We start from the raw sequence: 18,945 nt of genomic DNA on the forward strand, positions 1-18,945 counted from the left end.
CTCCCAGCTTTCAGTCACCACCTACTTCCTATTGGCTAAGTTGTCTTCAGTGTGGGCAGACCCACAGAACTCACTGAAAGCAGACGTGAGAAAAGAATTCACCAATGCAGCTTTGTAACACTTTGTGTTGGGAGAGCAACACTGCATTGCACTTGTCAAGAGTGCAACCACTAACCCATCTCAGTAACAGTGATGTCAGGAGTGAGGAAAATTACCCATGTAACAATGGTGTTTGAAGTGGAACCATGTAACACTTCTGCAAGGAGTGTAGAAGACTGCACCATTATGGAGACACACCAGCAAGACAACAAGATTATTTGAATGCTCCTCAGGGCAAGCAGAGGTGGCTTTTCTCAGCAGATGTGCTGAGAGTCATTCAATGAAAAATTGAGGACTTTAAACAAGAAATATCAAGTTTTCCAAGAAACCCATGAGAGGTGGAGACAAAAACTGAGAACTAGGAAGGAGATGGATAAATGCCTTGGGCATGAAGAAGACACGCTCATGGAAGTTTTTGATCAGGTCAGCATCATGGAAGAAAAGGGAATGAGGAGGAAGTGCCTGTGACCCTGTTGTAGCAAGACACGGTGACAGGAAGCATTGGTTACGTCAGGGCTGTGAAGGAGACATGAGTGGATGAGAAGGATGACAGAGTGATGTGCCCAGTGGTCGTTATGGGGTTATAGAGGACCTTGGTGATGTCAGATACAGGTAAGCATTGACAGGTGGGGAGGCAGTGGCTGAGTGGTCGGAGTGCAGGCACAGTATCCTGGAGGATCTGGGATCAGGTTCCACCCACCACTACAAGCTGACAATTTTCACTCATCACCAAGTGGCCTAAGACTACCCACATGCTGTCCTGATGACCACTTATCAACCCAAACTTCAGATAAACTCTGAATATGATCGAAGATGAGCTCTGGGGGACAGCATGAGCCAAGCACGATAGCACCATTATAAAACACTTGCCTGTACCATTACAGGCCAGGGCAGAGTAGCAGCAGCAGGCCCCATTAAGAAAGCATACAGGCATTATTGGGCAAATGTTAAAATAAAACTCCATTCACACAGCTCTCTTGAACAGAGTAGAGTATAGGCTCTTCGTCTCATTAACTCCCCTCCTCTTACTGACAGTCATTTACCTCTTAAATTCCGCTGCCCTGTTGCCTCTCTATCTTCTATCGATATTTTCATGCTAACTGCATGCCTCCCCCCCTCCTGCGGCCCCGCTGCACTCGACTCTCTACTCTAGCTCATCCCTATACTGTCCAAACCCCTTATGCAAGAGTTAACCAGCATCTTCACTCTTTCATCCCTTACACTGGTAAACTCTGGAACAGCCTTCCTTCTGCATTTCCTCCTGGCTCCTGCCTATGACTTGACCTCTTTCAAGAAGAGTGTATCAAGACACTTCTCCACCCGAAACTGACTTCTCTTTTGGCTGCCCATAGATGTTGCACAGGTATGCAAGGCGATGGAGCTCATGGACCTGGTGGTGGTAAATTTCTTCCAGGAGGAAAGGAGAAATCCCTTGCCATATGTATATAGTATGCAAAACAGAGGATCATAGAATCCTAGGCCATGAGCATAGATAGTGCATCCTTGACCATCACAGGAGGTGCATGGGTGATGATTAGTGAACAGAACATGCTGCCCAAGACCACAGGGTACTGTAGAGCATGAATTTTCAATAATGAATACTGTGTTATATTTTTTTTACTTAGCAATAACAAAATTTATAAGTAATAAACATTATCATATACAGCTTATTCATTCACTGACACAATGAATGCACCATATATACACCTCCATTCACTTCCCATCAACGATCTCTCTCTCTCTCTCTCTCTCTCTCTCTCTCGTCTGGACTATATAGGGATTGTGTGCATGGTCTGAATATTTATGTAAATCTCTCATCTGGACCATAAGGGTCTGTGTGGTCTGAATGTCTATGTAAATCTCTCTCTCTCTCTCTCTCTCTCTCTCTCTCGTCTGTGTGGTCTGAATATCCATGTAAATCTCTCTCTCTCTCTCTCTCTCTCTCTCTCTCTCTCTCTCTCTCTCTCTCTCTCGATAAGCTATATTTTGTGCGTAATCAACTACAGAAAGCTGCCTCTGAATAAATAATAATGACGTTCAAGTATGACGTCATCACTGCCAGGCGCGTTTGTTTGTTTACATTGGAGGGTCGAAGTTGGAGGGGACGTGCGTGTCTTTTCTCAGGAGCTTCTATGCATAATCTTAGGCGGGATGCTCCTTTTTCCCCCCGTGCATTACTGTGTGGTCATCACCGTGAGCTGCGGGTGTGAGGTGAAGGTGCGCCGTGCCGTTAATTAACAATAAGGTGCATGACTCAAGGCCGCTCACCACAACATTCCAGCCTCGCAAGGTCAAGGTAAGTGTTTGGAGGTTAAGATTGGGTTTATTAACGCGCTGATATCTCGTCTCCTACTAGATCAACTGCTCTCCTGTTGTCATATGTAGGTGGTAAAGATTGGTCTTATTGCCCTCTACGCTCTGATATATCGTTTACTCTTTATCAATATTAATTCTCTATGGGGGGGAATTTGGATCTGCCTTGTGTCGGCCTCTTGCAGTCTCCCTATGTTCTTATGATCTTGTGTTCTTAATATAGGCGCCCAAGCACACACATCTGACAAGGTTTACATGGGAGGCGTTTAGCTCGGTAGCAGCGACAGGCCAAATCTGTGGCTTTACCGTTTAGCAGTGACGGGCCAAATTTGTGCCATGATATAAGCCCCCCCAAATAGATAATACACAATCTGATCACAAATGCTTTGATATATATTATGAAATGGTTTGTGTGAGGGGTGATTTTTTCTCATTTTTCTCGCTTGGAGGGACCATTAAGAAACATGATCCCCGCTGCTACCAGGTTAATATAGGCGCCCAAGCACACACATCTGACAAGGTTTTCATGGGAGGTGTTTAGTGTAAGTGTGACAACCAAATCTTTCTAGGCAGTAGTATTCAGTTTTTGGCAACATCTGGCGGCTGAATTCTTACAGTAACGTTTGACGAAGCAAGTTTAGGAAGAAATTATTATAAGAGTGGGTAATACATAGGTCCAAATTTGTGTGATTATTTTTTTTCTTGAACCCTGATGGCATGGTGTGTCTAGAGACTGGTGGTCACTTTAAAACACGATTTGCTCAAAACTTAAAAAATGAAGAAATTATTATAAGAGTGGGTAATACATAGGTCCAAATTTGTGTGATTATTTTTTTTCTTGAACCCTGATGGCATGGTGTGTCTAGAGTCTGGTGGTCACTTTAAAACACGATTTGCTCAAAACTTTAAAAATGGCAGGTTCCCCTTTTACACTATACCTCATATTCATGGGGAGAGGATGTTTTTCTGAGTGTCTGACTGTTTTTTTCCGTCCTTGTGTCGTGCTAAGAGGGAAACATAGTATGTCAACCCCTGAACACCCATGAAAGTCAGGGAATAACTCTAGTACCAAATTTTCTAACTTCAATAAATAATTTCCTTGCTGAAAGCTTAGCTATGCTCTCCCCTCCTTACCATCTATTTGTCTATCAATTTGTTTATCACTATCTATAGCTCTGTTGACCTGTTCCCCCTAAAATATTGCTCCCATGTTTCTATGCTCCCATTTTGTAACAGGAACATCCATGAATTTATCTGGGATGTAATCATAGACGACTTGGGAACCCTCAGATAATGTAAGTAAAAGGAAGCATATCTTTGGATCATACTGAGTTTTAACACCTTCCAAATGCCTAATCTGGAGCCATTCTAAAATGATTTGTTTATAAACACTTAATCTTGCTGAAAATAAGGCAGTACAGGTCCTGATGACACCTTTCCTTTCTTCAGAACTTGCCTAGGATGCGTGAGGCACCAAGGACAAGTTCTGCCAAGAGTTATGGTGGTGGCAGTCGTAGGCGCCGATGGGAAATGAAGTCCAAGGAGTCATTTGAAAGATCACTGGCAGTGGAAGTGGACTCACCACAGAGAAGGACTCCACGCTATAGGAGGGACTTCAGGAGGGAGCGATCACCAGACTACCCTGAGGACAGGAATCCTTTCTCTCAGAAGCAGCCCAGGTCATCACCCCCTCAGGACTCAACCCACAAAATGCCATTCCCTCAGAACTCAACTCACAAGAGTGAAGCAGGTCACCAGGGTAGTGAGTCTGACCTTCTGTCTGCTAAGCTGTCTGCTCTAATAGAAGAAGCAAGTGTGAAGTCTAAAGATACTGAAAAGGGGTCACTAGGTGATGTTAGAAGGGCATCTTGGGGTCACCTGGAACAGACAACTGAGAAGAGCCCCGGGGAAACACATAACACCAATGAAAAACGAAGAGAAAGCCTGAAAGCTGTGCCAGAAATCATATCACCCATGGATTGGAATAAAGCACAAGTCCTTAATGATAAGTTTGAAACCAAATCCTTGAAGGTAGCAGAAGAGAGCCCCAAGATGAAAGTGAAAGAGGAGGAGGAGGAGGAGGAAGATGCAAAGTCAGATTATTCTCCATCAGCCCCACCTCTGTCCTCTCAAGAAACCAGCAGGAAACTTTCCTCTAGGAAAAAGAAAGGCCATAGGAAGAGCTCTAACTCCAAGATGCTGATGGAAGGCAGCACAAGCAAGGAATCCTACATTAGCCTCCAGCTGCGAGAGATGGAAGAGGATGTGATTGGCACAGCAAGAGGAGATCCATGTGTGCTTTCTGCTCCTGGCCTTCTTTTTAATGCCACCATCAACCCCTCGGGCACCATCAGCACTATCTACCAAGAGAAAGTGGGTGGCTTCGTTATAGCAAGGAATGAAATGGAGGGCTTGCAGAGGAAGAAAGAAGATCTCCGAGACAGCAGTCAGGTTCAAACACCAAGTTCCCATGCCATCTTTCTCCAGAGTGGATTCAGAACATTCTCAGTGTTGTGTCAAGGCCTCCTGGCAGGCATAACTCTGGCACACTGTCTCATGGTGAGGAATATTCACATGTCACAATGGACAGCCTGGAAAATATTGTTTGAAAATGGATTAGAGATGATGTGTACATGTACAGTGTAGCTACAGTTTCATACGATAGTTTTCATTTTCATTTTTCTCCTCCTTTTCTTGCTTCTTTCTTTAACAAGGCCCTTCAAGTACTTTTCACTATTCCTATAGAGGAAACAGTTTCTGAGGAAATGGAACATAACAAAGCTTATGAAAAATTTGAGAATTGGTAGAGGAGAGAGTATTTACCAAGACTTACTTTCAGATTTTCCTGCTGGAGAGTAACCCAAGCAGTCTCCCCGGGGTGTACCCGCCTATTGTGGCTCACGTGTTCTTTGCCCTCATCATTTTCCTCTCAACTCTGTGCCTTGTGGCAGCCTTTGACAGGTCAGTCTGGGCTGCACAGCATAAGTTTCAATCTTGTGATTGGTAAAGATTCCTTTTTTTTGTTTAGTTTTAAGATACTGTGCTGAGTTATTTGTAACATGAACATTTCAGATATTATACGGTTATTTTGTTTTTTATCACTGTCTTACCATAATGTTCTTTTTGTTTACTGGTTATGTAGATTTAAAAGGGAATTATCATATCAATAAAAGTGTTGCTATTTTATCAAGTAATGGCACACCAATCACCTTACAGCTCATGCCTTCAAGCAGGAGGGACTAAGAGGTGAATGTGTGATGCATTTCTCTCAAATTTGCAATATATTCTTGACTATATTATTGTCAGTGTGTGCACACTGTACAGTAGATATTCAGTTTTGAGGTAAGAAGTTTGTATTTATTGCAACAATTGTTTCTCATGTTGTTTGTGGCTACTGAGGACAGTAGTAGCCTTCACTGAAAAAAAAAAAAAAAAAAAAAAAATCAGCATGGTGTTAGTGGTTAGCACGCCTGGCAACAAATCCATGGCTTGGATTTGATCCCGACCCAGTGCAGTCTGTGCCCAGCTCACGCAGCCATTCATTCTCCCTTTTGTGCTGCTTGATAAATGGGTACCTGGGGAAGGTGAACTGTGGTAACCCGATTGGCACACTTGCCGTGTGCCCTGAAATAGTGGGTTCTTACCCACCACGGGCTCAAAGGCTAGTGATATGAAGATGAACACTTAGGCCATGAGCAGCTTATTGTACGTCTCAAACTTTACCTTAAAATGTAATTTAGTAGAAAATATGGTAATGGAGTGACTATACCTCCATTTGAATGCAAAATAGTGGTAATATTCTTTTAATGATTAATTACCTACCTTTTAATTGTGCTTCAAGAATTAGTCACTAAGCAGATTCTCTATGGCAGGTGTGATCTTGTTGGTGTGGGTGTGTTCTCCGGGCACGGTATCAAGATGCCCTGGACCCCAGCACTCTACATTTCCTCTTTGATTCTTTCTCTTGCGGCTATTCGCACTGAAAACACCCTCATCAACTTCAAAAATTATGTTGATGAAGTTATTTCCAAAGAGAAGGTGAGTTTCTTAATAAACAGAGAGGATTAATTTAAGTGATATTTGTATTTAGGGGCATCAGAGTTAATTGTGTGAGTAGTGCTCATTCCTCGTTTGATACCATAAAGTTGTCAGTAATACTTAGCTAATGATAGGGCCTGAAAGAAGCCACAGAGCACTGAATGAGATAATCAAATTCAATTTCATACCTTACCAGGTAACAAAAAGGGATAGTGTGTTTGTAGTACAGATGACTGGTTGAACTTCCTCTCTTAACCCTTTCGTTGTGCATGGCGAGGGAGGCGACTATCCCCCCAGGTGCAGTCAGGTAGCCCAGCGGGGGGAGGGGGAGGTCTCTTTTTTAACCTCTGTATCTCAAAAACTAATCATCACAGCTAAAAAACAAAAACACCATTGGATAGAGGAGGCCCAGATCTATAAGATTCGGTTATGTATGCCTCTCCTGCGAAGGTACAGGCACGTTCATGGGGTGTTGCCTGTGAACACTTATGTCAGTGTGTGTGTGACGGTCAGCCATATTGAGGCAACTGCGATCTCTTCATGTAGTGCTGGCAAGGTAGTATTGCCAACTGCGAAATTTACAACTATTTAGTCAAAGAACCAGTCAGGTGATAGGGGAAGCTATGCAAAAATGCTGCTATATTGGACAAGAACATCCACCAGTTACTCATTCGTTGATTTTCCGCGCTGGGCTGATATGATTTTCCACCAAATTTAGTGGAAAACCCACTGAATTGGCAATGCTGTAGGGTGAGAAATATTGTTGAAACACTCTCATACGCGGGAAATTTGAGTGTGACTGGAACTCGCAGCGAGGATTTAGCACCACCGGCAAGTTACGCTAGTCCTCGCTGCGAGTATTTAGCAACGAAAGGGTTAACTATTTTTGTCCAGAACACATGTCCAGTATTCACATTACTATTTTCTACTCAACCATCTCCCTGTGTGTTAAGCAGGTCAGTTTGGATGAAATTTACATAAAACTCTTTGTGTGCTTTTCCTTACAGGCAGTAGACCTTGTAGAGTGGTGGCGGTGGGTGTGTGTGGCACGCACCTCCCTCGCTGTGCTGGCCTGGCTGGCGGTGGTGCCTGATCCCCACACTGATGCTCTGCTTGACTCCCTCCAACACAGCCATCACTAGTAGTTCCCCAGCAGCTTAGGGTCAGCTTTGCTCTGCCTGCCACAGCACAACTCAGTAGCGCCAACTCGAGGCCTGATGCTGGTGTCCACTGCTTGCCCTGGTAGGTGAGAGGTTGGTCGTGATGAAATTTGCTGATCCTCATAATGCCATTCAGGTAATATTTTCTGCTGAGTGCCATTTGTCAATTTATGATGATGATCTTATTGTGTTGATTTTCTACTGATTGTCATTTTTGTGTTAGTTATTGTGAGTCCATTTCTTGCATCAAGCAGAATAAAAGTGAATCACATACTTGAGACTCAGGAAAAGTTATAGTCCGCAAAGAATAAATTGCTCAGTAGTGCCGGGCTCATCAACCACTGAAAAGAACTTATTGGTGGTGGTGAGGACCGTGATGGTGATGATAGTGATGAAAGTGATGATGACAGAATTTGTTGTTGTTATGAAAATATTACCAGGGAGCACTATTAGTAGACTATTTATAGCTTCTGAGGATGACAGAGTTGGAGTTTTGTGTCACTCAATCAACACCTTACGGCATTCACACCAACATCAAAATGTTCAAATAGCAGTCAGTTTTGTGCCATCATTCGCAAGTTGAGCATCAACCATGCTGGTTGGCATCAAACCATATCCTTGTGTATGATGATTTGTCATGGAAAACATTAAAATAAGATAGTTGAAGAGACCCATAGGCTGTTGATAAATATAAGACTGGCTTTCAACTACATGGATGAAGATATGATGAAATTGATAGTGGCTTTGGTCTGTCCCAGACTGGAATATGCATCAGTACTGATAAGAAAGATATAACAAAGATGAAGAGAATGCAATGAGCAATAACCAAGATTGTCTCCTTAATGGACTTAATTTGCAAGGAAAGAATTGGGCATTAAAGTTAATAACAGTAATTGAGAAATCTGTTTGTGTGGAATAGGAGATCAACGAGGGGACATGAAAAGAAATTGAAAAAGACAAGATGCTAGAAGGATATAAAGAAATACAGTTTCCCACATGGATGCATTGAACTGTGAAACAGCCTGGACAATGAGATCGTCCAGTCAAAAAACTTAAATGAATTCAAAGACAAAGTTTACTTACTGAGACTGAGACGGGACCCCACAAGTGTATCTCATTTCCTTATATCACGACTAGGTAGATACACTGGATAGATAGATACACAGTATTGTCAACCACTACCTCACCCTCAGTTCATCCACTACATCAGGTGTGTTGTTGTGTTCCCTTCACAACTTATGTCAGAAGAGCACAACGAAAGATAGGTAGATGTACCATTTTTTTATTGCAATAACGATTTTATTATTAATATGGCTTTTTTTAGTCATAATGTCTTTATTCATAATAGTATATTTTCACTTTATGTATGTAATTTATTAAAATGCAGTACTAGTGTTAACAGATGTTGTGATGAATATATCATCTGTAAAGTCTGTGATGTTAATAAGACCTGTTGTGACATGATGCCTTCTGTAGATTGAGCAGCGTGAAGACAAAACATTTGTGCATGTGTTGGACGTGTGACCACGGGGGGATCACCCAAACAAACCTCAAAGTAACATTTTAAATCACAACTTCATTAACCTCCATTTTGTATTTTCAGCAACAGAAAGTATTGTATGTGTTGCTGAGGAAAGTTGTGATGTTTTGATCTCATTACCTCTAGAAAAAGTTCGATTTGCATAATAACTATATAATTGAATTCTTTAAATGTTTTACTGATAAGTTTACTATTAAGTGATTTTCTTTTGATTCAAGAAACTACATGTAGAATTATATGCCTTACATTTGTCAGTATTCTTTAGAAAATGGTACCAAGCACTTAGGGATGTTATTAGTTTACACTTAACCAGTTCAGTAACAGAAACTCTGTGAACAAGACAAGACACTACTGCAGAATGTGAGTTTGATTTTGCAGTTTTATTGGACCAGTGAGAGGATGTACTTTATTGCTCTAGTCAAGACAATCATGTACCTGTATGAGTTCTGTGATACAAGGTGCCGAGTGATACATGGTGGCAACTTGGCAAGTGATACATTTCATCTGTTCCCAGGAGGCTTTAGTTTTAGGTCCTGTGTATAGCTGCAAGTCTGTGAGCCATTGCTGAAGGTCAGTTTAGGATAGTAAACTCATGGACTATCCAACTGTAATGGGTGGTTCAGTAAACTGGCACTCAGTGAAACCTGGCTGTGATAGGGCTGGCTGCCATGCACAAAGGCCAAGGAAACAACAAAGCATAGAGGCAATGTGGCGCTTGTCATATACTCTGACCGTACCATCAGCTGTGCCCTCCTACGTTTCCTGGCTGCACACCATTCATTTACTATTTCATATAGAAAATGCATAATATGCCTCCATTTAACATATTCTAAAATTTGAAAAATTTCTGAAGATGACTTAGCAGTCTCCTGGAGGTGTATTGTTGACGTTGTACGTTATTAATATTCCCATGAAAGAGTTGTGGCAGTCATTTGGATCAACGTGAGAAAAGGTGCTTTTTTTTTTTTTTTAAGAGTTTGCGGTATACTGTATCAACATTGGCTCTGATGAAAACTAACAAAGATGTGTTGTGTGGCCTGTCATGGGCCACTGTGTGTGTCCAGGTGTGTTGTATAAATGTGTGCTGACTGCAGATGTGTATAGCAACCTACTGATCATGCAAACTGTGTGTGTATGTTATTCATCCACAGTCTGATCACATGCTGGATGTGTGATTGGCAGCCAGTACCCTCCCAGAAAGAGCTCTCTTTTGAGAGCAAAGGACCAATCTATGGGTACTGCTGGGACCTCACACATCACACACACCCAGGGACAGTATCCTCTCTTATCAGAGAAAAACCTTTAGTGGTCTCAGCGCAACTTGAACCTCAGCCTGCCATGTGACAGGCCAAGATGGTACCTATCCACTGAGATATGAAGCTCACAGTGTGTGTGTGTGTGTGTGTGTGTGTGTGTGTGTGTGGGGCTATGTACATTTTGCAGTTTGAGACAATTAAATAAAATTATTATGTGTCACAGGAATTGTTATTCACCACAAAGTGAATTAGTATTTTCATGTCTTTTGTTCATCTATTAGTTCACTACTGGAGTGTCAGGCTTGCATGCTTCACTAATGCCACAATATACATATAAACACAGTTGGTTTTTTCTTATTTTTACATGTTATACTGACTTTGTTATTGAGTAACTGCATATTACTTTTCTTCCTTAGTTTGCCTTCATTTATGCTTGGTCTGCATATTAATTTTTCTGCTTGCACATTTTACACTTTATTTGTCTTGGTATTTTGGGTGCTGTCACTGTCCTAACTATTTGAGTGTTGCAAGTTGTTGAGCACTGATACAAGAACATGAGCTGCCCAGGATTAATAAGGGTAACCCTGACCCTTAGGTAAGCCCAGTGTGCAGCACAGTGTTTGCTCTCAGCGGTGAGGCAGTGATGCAGTCTGCCACACTCAGCCACTGACTCACACTTACATGCCTAGGTGTGTGACCCATTCAGGTATGCCTTACTTAATGTTTAACTTTATTAATTAAGTTCAGCCTTGGCCATCCTACCCTTACCACCTGTCAATCTATTTTCACCTTTTTAGTTATTGGTGTTATGGGTGTTGGCAGGTCATAAGAACCATTTTTTAACTTTCTTTGTAGACTGAATATTAGTTATGTGAGAAGCATAATATTTGTTGGTTTATATTTGAACAGTACAGATTGATGTTTTGTAAGTCCAGTGTCCATTTTTTCTCTCCAGCCACCAGTCCCATTACCAACCCTTCCCCTATCCATCAGTCCCATTACCAACCCTTCCCCTATCCACCAGTCCCATTACCAACCCTTCCCCTATCCATCAGTCCCATTACCAACCCTTCCCCTATCCATCAGTCCCATTACCAACCCTTCCCCTATCCATCAGTCCCATTACCAACCCTTCCCCTATCCACCAGTCCCATTACCAACCCTTCCCCTATCCACCAGTCCCATTACCAACCCTTCCCCTATCCATCAGTCCCATTACCAACCCTTCCCTATCCACCAGACCCATTACCAACCCTTCCCTATCCACCAGTCCCATTACCAACCCTTCCCTATCCATCAGTCCCATTACCAACCCTTCCCTATCCACCAGTCCCATTACCAACCCTTCCCTATCCACCAGTCCCATTACCAACCCTTCCCTATCCACCAGTCCCATTACCAACCCCTTCCCTATCCAACTGTCCAATTACCAACCATTCACCTATCCACCAGTCCCATTACCAACCCTTCCCCTATCCACCAGTCCCATTACCAACCCTTCCCCTATCCACCAGTCCCATTACCAACCCTTCCCCTATCCACCAGTCCCATTACCAACCCTTCCCCTATCCATCAGTCCCATTACCAACCCCTCCCCTATCCATCAGTCCCATTAGCAACCCTTCCCCTATCCATCAGTCCCATTACCAACCCCTCCCCTATCCACCAGTCCCATTACCAACCCTTCCCCTATCCACCAGTCCCATTACCAACCCTTCCCCTATCCATCAGTCCCATTACCAACCCTTCCCTATCCACCAGTCCCATTACCAACCCTTCCCTATCCACCAGTCCCATTACCAACCCTTCCCTATCCACCAGTCCCATTACCAACCCTTCCCTATCCACCAGTCACATTACGAACCCTTCCCTTATCCACCAGTCCCATTACCAACCCTTACCCTATCCACCAGTCCCATTACCAACCCTTCCCCTATCCACCAGTCCCATTACCAACCCTTACCCTATCCACCAGTCCCATTACCAACCCTTCCACTATCCATCAGACCAATTACCAACCCTTCCCTATCCACCAGTCCCATTACCAACCCTTCCCCTATCCACCAGTCCCATTACCAACCCTTCCCTATCCACCAGTCCCATTACCAACCCTTCCCTATCCACCAGTCCCATTACCAACCCTTCCCTATCCACCAGTCCCATTAGCAACCCTTCCCTATCCATCAGTCCCATTACCAACCCTTCCCTATCCACCAGTCCCATTACCAACCCTTCCCTATCCACCAGTCCCATTACCAACCCTTCCCTATCCATCAGTCACATTACCAACCCTTCACCTATCCACCAGTCCCATTACCAACCCTTCACCTATCCACCAGTCCCATTACCAACCCTTCCCCTATCCACCAGTCCCATTACCAACCCTTCCCCTATCCACCAGTCCCATTACCAACCCTTCCCCTATCCACCAGTCCCATTACCAACCCTTCCCTTATCCACCAGTCCCATTACCAACCCTTTCCCTATCCACCAGTCCCATTACCAACCCTTCCCCTATCCACCAGTCCCATTACCAACCCTTCCCCTATCCACCAGTCCCATTACCAACCCTTCCCCTATCCACCAGTCCCATTACCAACCCTTCCCCTATCCACCAGTCCCATTAGCAACCCTTCCCCTATCCACCAGTCCCATTACCAACCCTTCCCCTATCCACCAGTCCCAATACCAACCCTTCCCCTATCCACCAGTCCCATTACCAAACCTTCCCCTATCCACCAGACCCATTAGCAACCCCTCCCCTATCCACCAGTCCCATTACCAACCCTTCCCCTATCCACCAGTCCCATTACCAACCCTTCCCCTATCCATCAGTCCCATTAGCAACCCTTCCCCTATCCACCAGTCCCATTACCAACCCTTCCCCTATCCACCAGTCCCATTACCAACCCTTCCCCTATCCACCAGTCCCATTACCTACCGGTCCCCTGTCCACCAGTCACATTACCAACCCTTCCCTATCCACCAGTCCCATTACCAACCCTTCCCTATCCACCAGTCCCATTACCAACCCTTCCCTATCCACCAGTCCCATTACCAACCCTTCCCTATCCACCAGTCCCATTACCAACCCCTTCCCTATCCACCAGTCCCATTACCAACCCTTCCCTATCCACCAGTCCCATTAGCAACCTTCCCTATCCACCAGTCCCATTACCAACCCTTCCCTATCCACCAGTCCCATTACCAACCCTTCCCCTATCCACCAGTCCCATTACCAACCCTTCCCTATCCACCAGTCCCATTACCTACACTTCCGCTATACACCAGTCCCATTACCAACCCTTCCCCTATCCACCAGTCCCATTACCAACCCTTCCCCTATCCACCAGTCCCATTACCAACCCTTCCCTTATCCACCAGTCCCATTACCAACCCTTCCCCTATCCACCAGTCCCATTACCAACCCTTCCCCTATCCACCAGTCCCATTACCAAACCTTACACTATCAAACAGTCCAATTACAAACCATTCACTATACACCAGTCCCATTACCAAACCTTCCACTATCCACCAGTCCCATTACCAACCCTTCCCCTATCCACCAGTCCCATTACCAACCTTTCCCCTATCCACCAGTCCCATTACCAACCCTTCCCTATCCACCAGTCCCATTACCAACCCTTCCCTATCCACCAGTCCCATTAGCAACCCTTCCCCTATCCACCAGTCCCATTACCAACCCTCCCTCTATCCACCAGTCCCATTACCAATCCTTCCCTATCCACCAGTCCCATTACCAACCCTTCCCTATCCACCAGTCCCATTACCAACCCTTCCCTATCCACCAGTCCCATTACCAACCTTCCCCTATCCACCAGTCCCATTACCAACCCTTCCCTATCCACCAGTCCCATTACCAACCCTTCCCTATCCACCAGTCCCATTACCAACCCTTCCCTATCCACCAGTCCCATTACCATCCCTTTCCCTATCCACCAGTCCCATTACCAACCCTTCCCCTATCCACCAGTCCCATTACCAACCCTTCCCCTATCCACCAGTCCCATTACCAACCCTTCCGCTATCCACCAGTCCCATTACCAACCCTTCCCCTATCCACCAGTCCCATTACCAACCCTTCGCTATCCACCAGTCCCATTACCAACTCTTCCCTATCCACCAGTCCCATTACCAACCCTTCCCTATCCACCAGTCCCATTAGCAACCCTTCCCTATCCACCAGTCCCATTACCAACCCTTCCCTATCCACCAGTCCCATTACCAACCCTTCCCTATCCACCAGTCCCATTACCAACCCTTCCCTATCCACCAGTCCCATTACCAACCCTTCCCCTATCCACCAGTCCCATTACCAACCCTTCCCCTATCCACCAGTCCCATTACCAACCCTTCCCCTATCCACCAGTCCCATTACCAACCCTTCCCTATCCACCAGTCCCATTACCAACCCTTCCCTATCCACCAGTCCCATTACCAACCCTTCCCTATCCACCAGTCCCATTACCAACCCTTCCCTATCCATCAGTCCCATTACCAACCCTTCCCTATCCACCAGTCCCATTACCAACCCTTCCCTAAACACCAGTCCCATTACCAACCCTTTCCCTATCCACCAGTCCAATTACCAACCCTTCCCCTATCCACCAGTCCCATTACCAACCCTTGCCCTATCCACCAGTCCCATTACCAACCCTTCCCCTATCCACCAGTCCCATTACCAACCCTTCCCCTATCCACCAGTCCCATTACCAACCCTTCCCTATCCACCAGTCCCATTACCAACCCTTCCCTATCCACCAGTCCCATTACCAACCCTTCCCCATCCACCAGTCCCATTACCAACCCTTCCCTATCCACCAGTCCCATTACCAACCCTTCCCTATCCACCAGTCCCATTACCAACCCTTCCCCTATCCACCAGTCCCATTACCAACCCTTCCCGTATCCACCAGTCCCATTACCAACCCTTCCCCTATCCACCAGTCCCATTACCAACCTTCCCTATCCACCAGTCCCATTACCAACCCTTCCCCTATCCACCAGTCCCATTACCAACCCTTCCCTATCCACCAGTCCCATTACCAACCCTTCCCTATCCACCAGTCCCATTACCAACCCTTCCCTATCCACCAGTCCCATTACCAACCCTTCCCTATCCACCAGTCCCATTACCAACCCTTCCCTATCCACCAGTCCCATTACCAACCCTTCCCTATCCACCAGTCCCATTACCAACCCTTCCCTATCCACCAGTCCCATTACCAATCCTTTCCCTATCCACCAGTCCCATTACCAACCCTTCCCCTATCCACCAGTCCCATTACCAACCCTTCCCTATCCACCAGTCCCATTACCAACCCTTCCCTATCCACCAGTCCCATTACCAACCCTTCCCTATCCACCAGTCCCATTACCAACCCTTCCCTATCCACCAGTCCCATTACCAACCCTTCCCTATCCACCAGTCCCATTACCAACCCTTCCCTATCCACCAGTCCCATTACCAACCCTTCCCTATCCACCAGTCCCATTACCAACCCTTCCCTATCCACCAGTCCCATTACCAACCCTTCCCTATCCACCAGTCCCATTACCAACCCTTCCCCTATCCACCAGTCCCATTACCAACCCTTCCCTATCCACCAGTCCCATTACCAACCCTTCCCTATCCACCAGTCCCATTACCAACCGTTCCCCTATCCACCAGTCCCATTACCAACCCTTCCCTATCCACCAGTCCCATTACCAACCCTTCCCTATCCACCAGTCCCATTACCAACCCTTCCCCATCCACCAGTCCCATTACCAACCCTTCCCTATCCACCAGTCCCATTACCAACCCTTCCCCTATCCACCAGTCCCATTACCAACCCTTCCCTATCCACCAGTCCCATTACCAACCCTTCCCTATCCACCAGTCCCATTACCAACCCTTCCCTATCCACCAGTCCCATTACCAACCCTTCCCTATCCACCAGTCCCATTACCAACCCTTCCCCTATCCACCAGTCCCATTACCAAACCTTCCCCTATCCACCAGTCACATTAGCAACCCTTCCCCAATCCACCAGACCCATTACCAACCCTACCCCTATCCACCAGTCCCATTACCAACCCTTCCCCATCCACCAGTCCCATTACCAATCCTTCCCTATCCACCAGTCCCCATTACCAACCCTTCCCCTATCCACCAGTCCCATTACCAATCCTTCCCTATCCACCAGTCCCATTAGCAACCCTTCCTATCCACCAGTCCCATTACCAACCCTTCCCTATCCACCAGTCCCATTACCAACCTTCCCCTATCCACCAGTCCCATTAGCAATCCTTCCCCATCCACCAGTCCCATTACCAACCCTTCCCCATCCACCAGTCCCATTACCAACCCTTCCCTATCCACCAGTCCCATTACCAACCCTTCCCTATCCACCAGTCCCATTACCAACCCTTCCCTATCCACCAGTCCCATTAGCAACCCTTCCCTATCCACCAGTCCCATTAGCAACCCGTTCCCTATCCACCAGTACCATTACCAACCCTTCCCCTATCCACCAGTCCATTACCAACCCTTCCCTATCCACCAGTCCCATTACCAGCCCTTCCCCATCCACCAGTCCCATTACCAACCCTTCCCCTATCCACCAGTCCCATTACCAACCCTTCCCTATCCACCAGTCCCATTACCAACCCTTCCCTATCCACCAGTCCCATTACCAACCCTTCCCCATCCACCAGTCCCATTACCAACCTTCCCCTATCCACCAGTCCCATTACCAACCCTTCCCTATCCACCAGTCCCATTACCAACCCTTCCCTATCCACCAGTCCCATTAGCAACCTTCCCTATCCACCAGTCCCATTACCAACCCTTCCCTATCCACCAGTCCCATTACCAACCCTTCCCTATCCACCAGTCCCATTACCAATCCTTCCCCTATCCACCAGTCCCATTACCAACCCTTCCCTATCCACCAGTCCCATACTTCAATCCTTCCCTATCCACCAGTCCCATTACCAACCCTTCCCCTATCCACCAGTCCCATTAGCAACCCTTCCCCTATCCACCAGTCCCATTAGCAATCCTTCCCTCTATCCACCAGTCCCATTACCAATCCTTCCCTATCCACCAGTCCCATTACCAACCTTCCCTATCCACCAGTCCCATTAGCAACCCTTCCCTATCCACCAGTCCCATTACCAACCCTTCCCTATCCACCAGTCCCATTACCAACCCTTCCCTATCCACCAGTCCCATTAGCAACCCTTCCCTATCCACCAGTCCCATTCCCAATCCTTCCCCTATCCACCAGTCCCATTAGCAACCCTTCCCTATCCACCAGTCCCATTACCAACCCTTCCCCATCCACCAGTCCCATTACCAACCTTCCCTATCCACCAGTCCCATTAGCAACCTTCCCTATCCACCAGTCCCATTACCAACCCTTCCCCATCCACCAGTCCCATTACCAACCCTTCCCTATCCACCAGTCCCATTACCAACCCTTCCCTATCCACCAGTCCCATTACCAACCTTCCCTATCCACCAGTCCCATTACCAACCCTTCCCTATCCACCAGTCCCATTACCAACCCTTCCCTATCCACCAGTCCCATTACCAACCCTTCCCTATCCACCAGTCCATTACCAACCCTTCCCTATCCATGTCCCATTACCAACCCTTCACCTATCCACCAGTCCCATTACCAAAACCTCCCCTATCCACCAGTCCCATTACCAACCCTTCCCCTATCCACCAGTCCCATTACCAAACCTTCCCCTATCCACCAGTCCCATTACCAACCCTTCCCCTTTCCACCAGTCCCATTACCAATCCTTCCCCTATCCACCAGTCCCATTACCAACCCTTCCCCTATCCACCAGTCCCATTACCAACCCTTCCCCTATCCACCAGTCCCATTACCAACCCTTCCCCTATCCACCAGTCCCATTACCAACCCTTCCCCTATCCACCAGTCCCATTAGCAACCCTTCCCCTATCCACCAGTCCCATTAGCAATCCTTTCTCTTACATTCTTCTTTCATTCTTGTAACTCCCCCTTTCCTCTGTCTTTTAATACCCCTTTCCCTTCACTAGATAAAAAGAAAAATCTGTAGTCCCATTCTCTGTTATTCCTTCATTCTTGTAACTTCGCTTTCCTCTCTCTTCGTTGCACCCACTTTCCCTTCACTCTAGTCTATCCCCTTCCCTTCGTTTCTCTCTGCAACGCCACTTCTATCCTTCACTTTAACACCGTGCACTTATTCCCTTCAGTCTCTCTTTGTAACTCCACTTCCCCCCTCATTCTTTCCTTACCTTGCTTCTTCCCCCCTCCTCCTCTTTCCCCTCCACCCTCTTCTTCCTTTCGAATCCTCTCCCTTTCCGTCTCCTTTCAACCTCTCAACAGCACTCTCCTCCCTTTGCCTCCGTTCCCTTTCAACCTCACAATAGTTATCCCCGCTTCTCCACTTCTTCCCTTCATAATTTTTGCAGCCTTGTGACCCATTTGCTTGCTCTATATAATCTCCCTTCGTCTCCCTTTTTTTATCACTAGGT

At 46.2% G+C, this 18,945-nt stretch overlaps 2 protein-coding genes across 3 annotated transcripts in view; both read left to right on the forward strand.

The window, feature by feature from the left end:
* The first annotated feature begins 2,152 nt into the window (after positions 1–2,152).
* Positions 2,153–9,550, forward strand: LOC127001647 (uncharacterized). 2 transcript variants are annotated; one of them, XM_050866583.1, is made up of 6 exons: positions 2,153–2,395; positions 3,649–3,707; positions 3,862–4,971; positions 5,252–5,373; positions 6,285–6,450; positions 7,458–9,550. In XM_050866583.1, exons 3-6 carry the CDS (start codon positions 3,874–3,876, stop codon positions 7,590–7,592), a joined length of 1,521 nt encoding a protein of 506 aa, XP_050722540.1. In that variant the 5' UTR covers positions 2,153–2,395; positions 3,649–3,707; positions 3,862–3,873; the 3' UTR covers positions 7,593–9,550. The 2 variants fall into 2 exon arrangements, with proteins under 2 accessions (XP_050722540.1, XP_050722539.1); XM_050866582.1 differs by lacking the exon at positions 3,649–3,707 and having other exon boundaries at positions 2,154–2,395.
* A 1,318-nt stretch (positions 9,551–10,868) lies between these two features.
* LOC127001441 (TOG array regulator of axonemal microtubules protein 1-like) overlaps positions 10,869–18,945 on the forward strand; it is a 52,050-nt gene continuing 43,973 nt past the window's right edge. Inside the window, exon 1 of the mRNA XM_050865969.1 lies at positions 10,869–11,112. The gene's annotated coding sequence lies outside the window, so the exon portion shown is untranslated. The remainder of the gene's footprint in view (positions 11,113–18,945) is intronic.

This window comes from Eriocheir sinensis, chromosome 21 (genome assembly GCF_024679095.1).
Source record: "Eriocheir sinensis breed Jianghai 21 chromosome 21, ASM2467909v1, whole genome shotgun sequence".
Classification (NCBI taxonomy): Eukaryota; Metazoa; Arthropoda; class Malacostraca; order Decapoda; family Varunidae; genus Eriocheir; species Eriocheir sinensis.

Coding starts and splice junctions, on each gene's coding strand:
- LOC127001647 (XM_050866583.1), top strand. CDS start 3,874: ATGCGTGAGGCACCAAGGACAAGTTCTGCCAAGAGTTATGGTGGTGGC. Junction 4,972..5,251: donor CTCTGGCACACTGTCTCATG/GTGAGGAATATT, acceptor ACTTACTTTCAG/ATTTTCCTGCTGGAGAGTAA. Junction 5,374..6,284: donor CTTGTGGCAGCCTTTGACAG/GTCAGTCTGGGC, acceptor TCTCTATGGCAG/GTGTGATCTTGTTGGTGTGG.